This window comes from Phalacrocorax carbo, chromosome 2, assembly GCF_963921805.1.
Source record: "Phalacrocorax carbo chromosome 2, bPhaCar2.1, whole genome shotgun sequence".
Taxonomy (NCBI): domain Eukaryota; kingdom Metazoa; phylum Chordata; class Aves; order Suliformes; family Phalacrocoracidae; genus Phalacrocorax; species Phalacrocorax carbo.
The window spans coordinates 22,831,494-22,842,996 of record NC_087514.1 but is presented as its reverse complement, the minus strand read 5'-3'; the positions used below and the strand labels follow the sequence as shown (position 1 = coordinate 22,842,996).

General features: G+C 40.6%; 1 protein-coding gene across 1 annotated transcript in view; it reads left to right on the top strand.

Moving 5' to 3' along the window:
• The window catches only part of DCAF13 (DDB1 and CUL4 associated factor 13), a 29,223-nt gene continuing 17,720 nt past the window's right edge, over positions 1-11,503 (top strand). The window contains exons 1-6 of the mRNA XM_064442259.1: positions 1-138; positions 2,468-2,667; positions 3,944-4,051; positions 5,677-5,766; positions 6,670-6,825; positions 7,530-7,607. Of these exons, the coding sequence (XP_064298329.1) occupies positions 69-138; positions 2,468-2,667; positions 3,944-4,051; positions 5,677-5,766; positions 6,670-6,825; positions 7,530-7,607 (702 nt within the window). The 5' untranslated portion in view covers positions 1-68. The remainder of the gene's footprint in view (positions 139-2,467; positions 2,668-3,943; positions 4,052-5,676; positions 5,767-6,669; positions 6,826-7,529; positions 7,608-11,503) is intronic.

The window sequence follows — 11,503 nt, the reverse complement described above, 5'->3', positions numbered from 1 at the left end:
GCGTGCCGGGCGTATCCGGTCACGTGTAGAGGGAGCGAGCGTGTTGCCCGGCGGCGGCGGCCGGCGAGATGCGGGTCAAGGTGCTGAGCCGGAACCCCGACGACTACGTCCGTGAGACGAAGCTGGACCTGCAGCGCGGTGAGCACGGCGCCCGAGGCCCGGCCCACCCGCCCCGGAGGGCTGAGGGGCGGCGGCGGCGGAGGGAGGGAAGGCAAACGCTCAGGCCTAGGCGGGCGGCGGCGGCGGCGGCGGCGGAGGAGGCGGTAACGGTCGCTGTGCGCACGCGCCCGGGCGGCCCAGCCCGTTCCTGCCGCGGCGGGGCCGTCACCTGCCGTGAGGTGGCGGCGGGGCCTTGGGGCGCCCGGCGGGGTACGGGCCTCCCCCGCCGGCAGGACCCGCGGGCGGCCTCTGCTGTTGCGCTGGAGGGGAGCTCTGGGTGCCCGGCCGCCGGGCCTGGCGGCTGCCGACATCTGGGTGCGGGAGGTGCCGGAGCGGGGTCTGGAACGCCGTTAGGGCTGGAGTGCGGAGTTGGGGCGGGGGTGGGTTAGTCACCGTTCTGGGGCTCCTAGGTTACTCTTAGCATTACTGCAGTGCCTTTCCTGGTACGTCTCATCCCCCTTCTTGTATATGCCTTATTAAAACGGGGAGAAATTTGCAGATCTTATACACTTTTAGATGCAGTAGATGTAGCCTGGTAGATAAGATTATGACTTTCCATGCTCTCTTCTGCTCATCCTCCATAGAACCGATCTTACACAGTTGCACAGTTTTGCTTCTGTACCAGGACAGAAATGAGGTATAGTTTCCACTAGTGTCATAAATAAAGTTTGTAAAATGGCCATCCTTTGTCAGAAAGTGTAGGAATAAAACTCTGGGTATCTGAGATGTACTAAATACATCTAATGGACCTGTTGGAGCGGGTCCAGAGGAGGGTCACAAAAATGATCAGAAGGATGGAGCACCTCTCCTACGAGGACAGGCTGAGAGAGTTGGGGGTGTTCAGCCTCGAGTAGACAAGGCTCTGGGGAGACCTTATTGTGGCCTTTCAGTACATGGACTATGGGAGGGAGGGGGGCGATCTCTTTAGCAAGGCCTGTTGTGACAGGACAAGGGGTAATGGTTTTAAACTAAAGGAGAGTAGATTTAGACATGATAGAAGGAAAAAAAATTTTCACAATGAGGGTGGTGAAACACTGGAACAGGTTGCCTAGAGAGGTGGTAGATGCCCCATGCCTGGAAGTGTTCATGGTCAGGTTGGATGGGGCTTTAGGTAACCTGATCTAGTTGAAGATGTCACTGCTTAGTGCAGGGGGTTGGACTAGATGACCTCTAAAGGTCCCTTCCAACCCAAACCATTCTATGATTCTAAATCAAACTATTTCAAGCAGGACAACAGACCTGTATTATTTTAATTTGCATATGCTTCATTATTTGATTGGATTAGAGGTAGGTGGTTATGTCGTACAAAGTAGTATCATAACTAACATTTTACAGTTATTTAATTGTGCTTTTATACTTATAACATGGAAAAATATTATTGAAGTTACCCACTGGGACAGCAGCTGAATACATCTTAGTTTTCTAAGTGGGATTTGTGTGTAAGCTGTTAAATTCTCTGTCACATTACAGAGTGATACCCAACTCCATTTCCTCAGAGATTTTAGAGGTTTTGATATGCATCAAATAGTCTTTGGAAACCAGCGGACTGAACTAAGTATTAATTCTTAGTGAGTGATCTGTTTTCAGTTGCTCCGCTGACTTTTCAACCTTTTTGCATGAAATAGAATGAAAGAGACAAAAACCAGAAGCATGATGTCAATATCCACTGTCTTTCTCGATTTATTGTAAGGTACATCTGTGCAGGCGGATACAGAGTCACCCTTGCTTGAAGCTTGTTGGATGTAAACACCTCTGTCTGGGAAACCAGATAGTTAGCAGAGGAGCAAGCTAATGAAACTAGTGAGTCTCATTTCAGAGCCATGGCTGGCTTGCAGCTGACTAAAAATGAAGAGAGCTAGGCTGACGCTCTTTGTGCATGTCCATGTAGCCATGTCCTTTCTGTCTATGTCAGAGTTTAGTGGTAGGAGGTTAGTATTGTGAGGTGGTTTGGGATTTCTGTTTTGGTTTTTTTTGCTTTGTAGTGGTTCGTGGTTTTGTTTTGTTTTGTTTTTAATAATAGTTGCAAGATAGCTGCAACTTCCAGTTTGTTATGTACGTTCATATCTTTCCTTGAAAAGGACATCAAATAATTTCAGTTATTTCAGACTTTATTAACTTCAAGCTTGTTAAGTGAGCATACTAATGATCCCACAAAGGAATTTCAAAACAGTAGGAATGGTAAAAATCTTAGTGTTGCAGAAAATTCTTCTGTGTCAGGAAAATCAAAGAGAAGAGCTTCTGAATTCAGCCTACCTTGTACTACACTACACACTGTGGGTTTCTAATGTGTGTGTTACTCCGATTGCAGTTCCAAGAAACTATGACCCTGCATTACACCCATTTGAGGTTCCGCGAGAGTACACAAGAGCTTTGAATGCAACAAAGCTAGAACGTGTATTTGCAAAACCCTTTCTTAGCTCACTTGATGGCCACAGAGATGGAGTTAATTGCATGGCCAAACATCCAAAGAGTTTGTCTACAGTGCTATCTGGAGCATGTGATGGAGAGGTAAGCTGCAGTTACAAACCACAACAAACAAGGTACCTTTCTTCCTTCTTTTTTTTAATTTCTCTTCTTCTTTTTTTAATTAATGCCCCCTGCTTACCTTTCTTTTGTGTCTTTGTTCAGCATGATACCCTGTCTTCTCTCAGGGGGTGCAGCTTGTCCAGTTTGGGGCAATGTTTCTCAAACTGCAGGTTGTAATCTCCCAGCACACAAAGGCAGCAGCTTTCAGCTGTTCAGCTGTGAGTGGGAGGGTGTGACATCCGGTTCCTCAGGATGGAGCAGTGTCCCCTTGAAGAAGCTGCAAATTAAGATTACATGAAGTCAAATGAGCTAGGGGGAAGGGGCGTACAACCAAAAACTTCCTGGAATAATAATTTATCATATTGTCTAAAAAATCCCAACCCTGTATTTGATTGTATTTGTTATGGTTATTATTTTGTATTTGACAAAAATATAACAAATAGCAAGGAAGGGGACTTTAATGGGAGTCAGTTGCAGGAAAAAATTGCCTGTCTTTCCTGTCTTCTCTGTCTTCTGTCACCCTTACAGTGTTCATTTGATAGTACTTGTATATTTTAAAGTTGTCTTCTGGGTAACTGGTTGCTTTCTGCTTTTTATAGAAGGTATGTATGTCATACAGTAGCGTAAGGGAGATTAACCTTTTCAGAGAGGAGGGGAATAAATTTATATGAAATGTTGGCCAGATTTCCTATCCACTGATAAAGCAAGTATAGTACTGGGTATTATAAATACATACAAATATAAAAACTGACTTCCGCTTCTTTGTTATTTAAACAGGCCCAAATGCTTTAAAATTGAAACCTCTGTGAGGTGAGAAGTGAACATCTATATAAAATGTAGTACCGCAGCTGGACTGAAAACATTATGTTGGTTCTGGTGGCTACTTCTCTGTGCTTTTCTCTTCAGAGGGGTTTTGGTTTTTTGTTTGTTTTTTTTTTTTTGCTACAGTTGTCACTGCTGCTCTCTTTTAGCTGGAATTCTTGTTCAAAAATAGGGGAATGGAAAAATAAGGTAAATATGCAGGTTGGGTCTGGGGAAGGGGTAAGAAGGAAAGAGCTGCACTTTTAAATTTTTTTTTTTTTTTTTTCAAGATGGGAAAAATTATGTAGTTATAACATTACAAAATCTGGCCAGTGTTCAAGCCGGCTATGCCATTTCATTACAGCACATGTCATCTCTTGTACTTGAATTATGAACTACAGTTGTGGGCTGTAGAAAACTTCAACAACAACAGAATACTTTTCTGTTTTTTAAACAGGTTAAAATTTGGAACCTGACCAAACGACAGTGTATTCGTACTATACAAGCCCATGAAGGCTTTGTTCGAGGCATGTGTGCTCGTTTCTGTGGTACATCGTTCTTTACTGTAAGTATAATGTGTCTCCTTAGTACCGTGTAGCGGTACAGAGTTCACCATCTGTTTTCCAGTGGGCAACTTACTTTTTGTCATACAATATTTAAATATTGTATGGATATGTTTATTAAACGTGTCTGTGACCCTGGCAGTTCTATTTCTGATGATTTTTTTTCTTTTTGATGCTGTGCTATGGATGTTGTTCAAGCCTGTGGAAGGGATAAATACCAGAAAATTGCTAATGGGTGGTCATGTAGTTAGAACTTGAGTAAACTAGTTTTCATTAAAGTAGTAGGTAGATTATGTTCATTGAAAGATACACAAACCCTTAAAAAAGTAACCACTTGCATATACTGTGATTGAAGATGAGCTATTTAAGTCAAGATGGTTCCATGTTAATTAAGCTTTATTACCTTGTATCAGCCACAATGGATTCAGCTGCATGTAAACTGTCTGGAAATAGTGAGTCTTCGGTCGGTTTGCATTAAAACAATTCAAAGATGATACAATAAAAGGAATTGGTTTTGAACACTAGTATGTCCTGAGGTTTTGCTTCTTCTGAGCTGGGCATTTCTGAAGTACATACCAGGTCATGAGGACAATATTTAGGATGTAGGGGAAACCATAGCAAAAAATTCTAAGTGACCCCAAATTAGAATCCCCTTGTACAAACCCTCTTTCTGAAAATTGAGAGAGGGGAAGAAGAAACAGTAGTAGTGCTGTCAGGAGAGAAAGTTAAACTTGTATAGCTAATGTTTTTTTGGCTGATTTCCCTGCTCCAGGTCACTACACAGCCATGCAAAAGGTTGTGCTGGCATAGAGCAAGAGGTAGCATGGAATTAGGAACCAGCAACTGGAGCAACTGAGGTGGAAAGTGCCTTTTAACTGTGTACATGCTCATCAAAATGACTTCCAGAAGATAATTTGCAGTTTAAGGTGCCATTTGATAAAGAACCACAAAGTGTGTCCTAAAAAAAGTAATCATTCCAGCTCACCTGTTTCCCATTCGACCCTGGAAGTATCTCTTTTAAAAACTGGAAACGATTTGTGGATCGAGATAAAGATAGTTGAATAGGTGAAGGAAAGGTGGTGGTGGCAGTGGGAAACAGTGACAAACAGGAAATCAGTCATCTCCTTTTACAAGCAGACAGATCCCCAGAGAATCTCTGAGCAGCAGCCACTTCAGAAGCCAACCCTTGCCTCCCCGTGTTCCACTACCTCAGTTTTTATTGCTGAGCATGATGTTATATGGAATACTCCGGTGGCCAATTCAGGTCATCCATTGTGCCTGTGTCCCTTCTGGTCTATTGTCCACACCTAGCCTATTTGCCAATGAGGGAGGCAGGGATGATGGCTGACAGAGTGGGGGGAGAAATGCCTTGACATTGTGCAAGCACTGTTCAGCAGTAGCCAAGACACTGGTGCCTTATCAGCACTATTTTAGCCACAGATCCAAAACACAACATGGAGGTATAAAAGGGAACAGTAAATAGGCAGGAGAGAGCACTTTACTTCTGTGTATGCCATAGATTATTCTCTTTTGAAAGGCTGCCTGTACTTAATTGCAAAGCACGTCTAGTAAAATAAATAGAATACACTTACGTAAAACTGTACATGCTTTTTTCCAATATTTCCAGGTTGGCGATGACAAAACTGTGAAGCAGTGGAAAATGGAGAGCCCGGAATATGGAGAGGAAGAAGAACCTATTCATACAATACTTGGAAAGGTAGTAAATCTGAGTCTTGATTTTCCCCGCATCTCTTCTTTTTAATTAAATTCAAACCAATTCTTATCTAGCTTTTGGAGGAGAGAGAGGTAGTTTGATATCACCTGTTATCGTAATGGGTTGTAATGTGATGGCATCAAATTTTATAATGGCACTTTTGAAGCATCTTCCAGGTTTTATTACATTTATTTTACATGTAACCAGGAAGTAATATCTCAGATGCCATCAGAGCCTGCTTAGATCTGTCTCTACTAATCATCTCTTTCCTGCAAACTGGTCAGATCTTTCTGCAGTCTTTCTCTTCAGATGTGTATTGTCAGTGCTTAGTCTGCATTAAATAACTACTTTTTCATGTCAATACCTCACAGCCATTCAGTACAAAATTTCAACTTTACATCCTTCTTTTTGACAAAAGCAGACTAAGAATATATACTTCAGCATTTCAATTTATGATAAGCTTATTTTAAGAACATTAAATGTTTTTTGAAAATAGATAGCTTGAAACTTTAATTATTGTATGTCTGTGGAATCTGTTCAGGTCCCCATTGAAAATTTGTGGTTATACCCTTAAAATTGCCATTTGCTTTAGAGTCAGCCAGGACTTTGTAAATGGGCTTCTAATGCTGACTCCATTGTAAATTAACAAGAAATGTATGCAGGCATGCACACTGAGTACAGAGAAAGCTAGTCCGTTGTGTAAGGGTGCATCTGATAAGACTTAGTTTCTGGTAGCAATGGTGGCTTGGTTTCCAATACTATAAATGAATAAAAATATGGCAGACTTGATATGCAGTGATTTGTTTATCTTTTTGGTAACAGAACATTCTTGCACATGTCTGTATACAGCTGGTTTTGTAAATTTTTTTGTTTGTGGGTTTTGCATGTTTTGTTTTTTCTTTAAAGACAGTGTACACAGGAATTGATCACCACTGGAAGGAAGCTGTTTTTGCCACCTGTGGCCATCAAGTGGACATTTGGGATGAGCAAAGAACAAGTCCCATGTGTTCTCTGACATGGGGTTTTGATAGCATAAGCAGTGTAAAATTTAATCCCATTGAGGTAATGTTTCTGTTATATATTGGAAATCAATATTGTTTTTGATCAGTGTAAGATCTAAACTGTAACACCATCTTTAATGGCTTTTTCTAAATTTAGATCTTAATATGTGTTTTAACATAATATTTAGGGGGGTGTACACATATTTTTATGGCTATATTGCTTTGGAATGTAGTACAGTATATTTTAATCTTTTTATCTTTTGTCTCTGTTAGTGGGGGAGAGGAGGAACAAAAGGAGGGTGGTCTCATGTCTGCCCACAGCAATACATATCCCATACCTCAGTCACTCAACGCAGTGGTTATGGGGCTGTGGAGTGCTCTTCTGTTCCAGCGCTGTACTCCTTGTAACCAAGACTTTCCCACTTTGCCATGGCAAAACAATTGCATTTGATCTTCTATAGCAATTCGTATATATCTCTGGGCTGGGCTGTGTTCGTAGATGAAGTGTTTATGAGGAATTGCTTGTTACTTCTGAAGTAGAAAGAACTTGGTGGATTCTGAGTCTTACAGGGGAAGCTATTTAAAATGTTTGTGCTGAATAATTAGCTGCACAGAAAGAATGCTGAATGTATTTCCTTGACTGAAAAAGGAACTATTTGACTACCAGCTTTGCAAAATAGCTTAGGTATCTAACACAAGCTGTTAAACAGACTCTGAAAGTGTTTAGAAGACCTTACACACTGGTTTTCTTTTATTTTCTTTTAGACATACCTTTTGGGAAGCTGTGCTTCTGACAGAAATATTGTGTTATATGATATGAGAAAATCGACTCCATTAAAGAAGGTAGGTAATCTTTTTCTTTTTAACAGAAGCTTATGGCACTAATCATCATACTAAATATGTAAATAGTCTGTAATTGTTGATGATGATAGAGAAGGGGAGGCTCTGAACTGTGAGTTCACTGAGTTTTCATAATCTAATTTTGAGTCTTTAAACTGAGTTTGAATTGATGTTGGGATTTAAACCATGCAGAGTTAGAAGGGCCCTTTTCTGCACTTAAACGGGCTGTCATGCTCACTCTGTTGTAATTCTTGATAAAGTGCCTGACCTGACAGCAATTTCACAATAAGAACTTTATGTTCCTATATTGCATTCTGTCTGTGTATGTGATTTTTTTTTTTTTTTCTCCTCCTTGCCAGAAGGAAACAAGGTACCTTCTAATGCATTTCCTTTCCACCACTGGGGAGCCTTGCTCTGTATTTGAAAAGGTGTTTTTCTTTTGCATGGAGATAAACCCTCCCCATGCACCTAGTATAAATATTCAGAAATACTTTGTAGTGGAATCAAAATTGTATTCATATTTGTAATTTACCAATGACGTGAAGATTGCTATTTATCTTTAAGAGAATGTATGTAGTGATATTAAACAAGAAGCCAGTAATTCATACACACATATTAACCTCGATCAAGTTCAGTAGTTTTGAGCCCCAGAACTATCTTAACAATTTGCTCCTTGAAATACAATATTCTGGCTTGTGAATATACACTCAGTATTCTTATGGTATGTTATGTACTGTCTGCAATGACATGGTCTGATATACACTGGAACACTATCGTGGTACTTAACTTAGTTATAAAATAGGAATGTTGTTGGCCTAACAGTATTTCTGTCTCTCCCTGTGCTGCAACAATTTTTAATGAAGTTTCGTTTGGGCCACTGAGCGCTTATAAAAAATTGTCAGTGATGCCAGCTGGAGACCTGAATGTTGAAATGAGTGTAGCCCGTGCTGTAGATCTTCAATTACAAGTTAGTTTGAGCCTTTGTGAACTAAGTTTGAATCTAACAGAATTTAACATATGCTAACTATATAAAAGTATACATATATGATGTGCATATATACATGTGTGCACATATATACATATGTTTATCTTGTGTAGTAAGCAGCATGCTTAGGTGCATTTCCTGCTACAGGAGTAAGACACTGATGGATACTTCCTTGCAACTGTGGATACAGTACTGATTTTCCTGCTGGGATAGGGATGGTTATCCTGTGGAGAGGCAGGTTGAATGGCTGTTTCTGCATTGAGAGCTAAGAGCTCTGTAACTCCCAAGAGAAGGGGGCTGCTTATTAGAGGTACCTTACCTATGTATGGGCACTGGTTTGTAGCGCTGCTGTGTTCCTGGTGTTTGATCAGCAAAGCAGCTCACACGCTGCCCTGAGTCTGGAACTCAGTGGGAGTCCCTTCCTTATTGGAAACAGGAGTACAGCTTTCCACATCATGAAACAGCAGCTCTCTTGCCTGTTTGTCCTGTCTGTGAGTTTCAAAGTCTTAAGTTTCAAAGAGGGGCAGATAACATGGTGAGATGCTGCCTAAGTGCAAAATAAGACCTAGTCTAAAAAAGCTGGGAAAAGGTGAAGGGAAGCACTCCTGTTGCATGACAAGAGGCAGATGTTTTAACAGAAGTTGGTGCATATGGAAACTAAAAGTCATTCTTGTGCAACCTGTGGGATCACAGGAAAGCTTAGGGTGTTCTAAAGATAGACTTTAGCATTTAAACAGATGGAAGTATCTGCATTTTCCATTGCTTGTAACATTCTTAGCTGTTCACCTCAGCCAAATACCTTGTAGGTAGTAAAGGGGGACAGATTAATTATTTGAGTGATCTGGTTTTGTGTTAAAATATTCTCAAAATCTCTGGGCTGACACTCTTTGTAAGCAAGTGCTTACAGTTAAAATAAATGGACCAAGATAGCCAAGTCTTCAGGGACTTCACAGCCTTGACTTGTCTTAATAGGGCTTTTTCTTATAAATGACTAAGTGTATCTACAGTTGATTAGAAAATAGTGGCAGAAGATGTCTCTGCTACAGGTTTAGATCATTCTGAAATGCCTTTTTTAACGTATTTATAGCAACTTAAATCACTTCCAGCCCAGGTTGCCTTACATAGATGTCACTGAATATAATGCTAGAACTGTACAAAGAATCCTTTTCTTAGGCACGATTTTAATTCCGAATGCTACTGCTGAAATAAACTGAATGCTTGTAAATTTGGGTGAAAAAATAGTGAAGCAAGATGCAGATCATGGACTTCGACGAAATTTGACCCCTTTTGAAAAAGAGCTGGATTTTTCAGCAATAATAGAGTTATTTTGTGGCATGATTTCAAGTATTTATTTTCCATATAATGTGTTAACATTAGTTGTGTACTCATTTTGCAGTGGCTGAAAAACTTGGACAGGGAAGAATAAAGAACCCGCCTTGATTATTAGCTTCCCAGATATGTGCAAGGTTTTAACTAGAAGAACGATATTGAAATCTGAACAAATTCTAGTTGTCACGTTACTGTTCACATAGGGCCTTTCAGTGGCCTATCCTTTCAGTAAAGTCACTTTTAAAAGTAGAGATCACTTCAGACATCTGATGATTACATTCAGTCTGAAAAGGAGCGGTATTTTGCAGCACAGACTTCATATTGAACAGGATAATGTCACCTAGGAAGTGAGGATTTACGGAGAATAAGAATCGTGAGAATATGCCCACGCTCATAAAATCACAATCTTTTTTTGGGGGGGAAGTGGGGGATTCAGTAGAGGTCATCACCATTACCTTGCTTTGAGATTGTGTTCATTATTGTAAAAGTTATAGTTGTACAACTGTATTCTGTTACAGGTAATTAAATTTATGGCGTTTGGTATAGTAAGCTGAGAACAAAAATGAGTTTGGAGTACCATAGCATTGAACACCCAATTTCCTAGTAGGATTATGGCTGGCCTGGAGCATTGTGGAAAATTCTGTTTAGAGTTGTTCAGTTTCTTAATAAGTTGCTCTGTAATAATACATCTACTTTGTGTCAGGCATACTGTGTGGGATTCATTTTCAAATACAATGGTTGAAAGCTCCTCCAAGACTCCACAGAAGCCAAAGCTGTTGTGTCTTATGGGTGTGAGCTGATCTCCTCCCTGCCTCCCCTTCTCCCACAGAGACCCAGCTGCTTCTGCCACAGCTGCCCTCCAAGGTTGGGGTGGCCGACATACAGCTTCTTAAAGCCTCTTGTCTAGTCCACTGCTAGCAAAGTAGAATGGTTTTATTAGGCTGTCATCAGCTGCCTTCCTCCCACTTCAAGGCAAACTGGCCTCTGTAGCCATCTGCTTATTAGCAGCAAGGGAATCTTATGTATGCGTAGCAAATGATTCACGGCTAATACAGCGATAGCGGTGAGTAGCTTACAGGACAGTAACTTCTACGTGCGTTGCTTGGCACTTCAGCAAGAAATGGCAACTGTCGTGGCGAATTCATGAACTGCAATTTCAAAGATAAAATAACGAAGGGATAGGAGTAACTGGGAGAACACCAAAATGTTATAATAGCTTTGCAAATGCTGGTTCACGGTGTTAATTAATGACTATATTCCTTGAAATAAACATTTAATTAGGCTTGTTTATAGATCACTTAACTAAAAGTTTCTGTAAAAATGATAAGTGAAATTTTTCAGAAATTCCAGGTTTACACGTTGACCACTAACATGTTTACATGTTAAGTGACCACTTAGAATAATTTGCTTCTAAAATGACTTAGAGGAAAATGTAATTGCTGTGTAGCACAAAGCAGCAAGCATACGATAAGGGACAGGAAGTTCTTGAGTTTCATTTCTAACACTGCTGAGGAAACATTCTGCCATGTCACTATTCCTCTGCAATAGTTCTGTATCTAGAAAGTGCTTGTCTCCAGCAGTATAG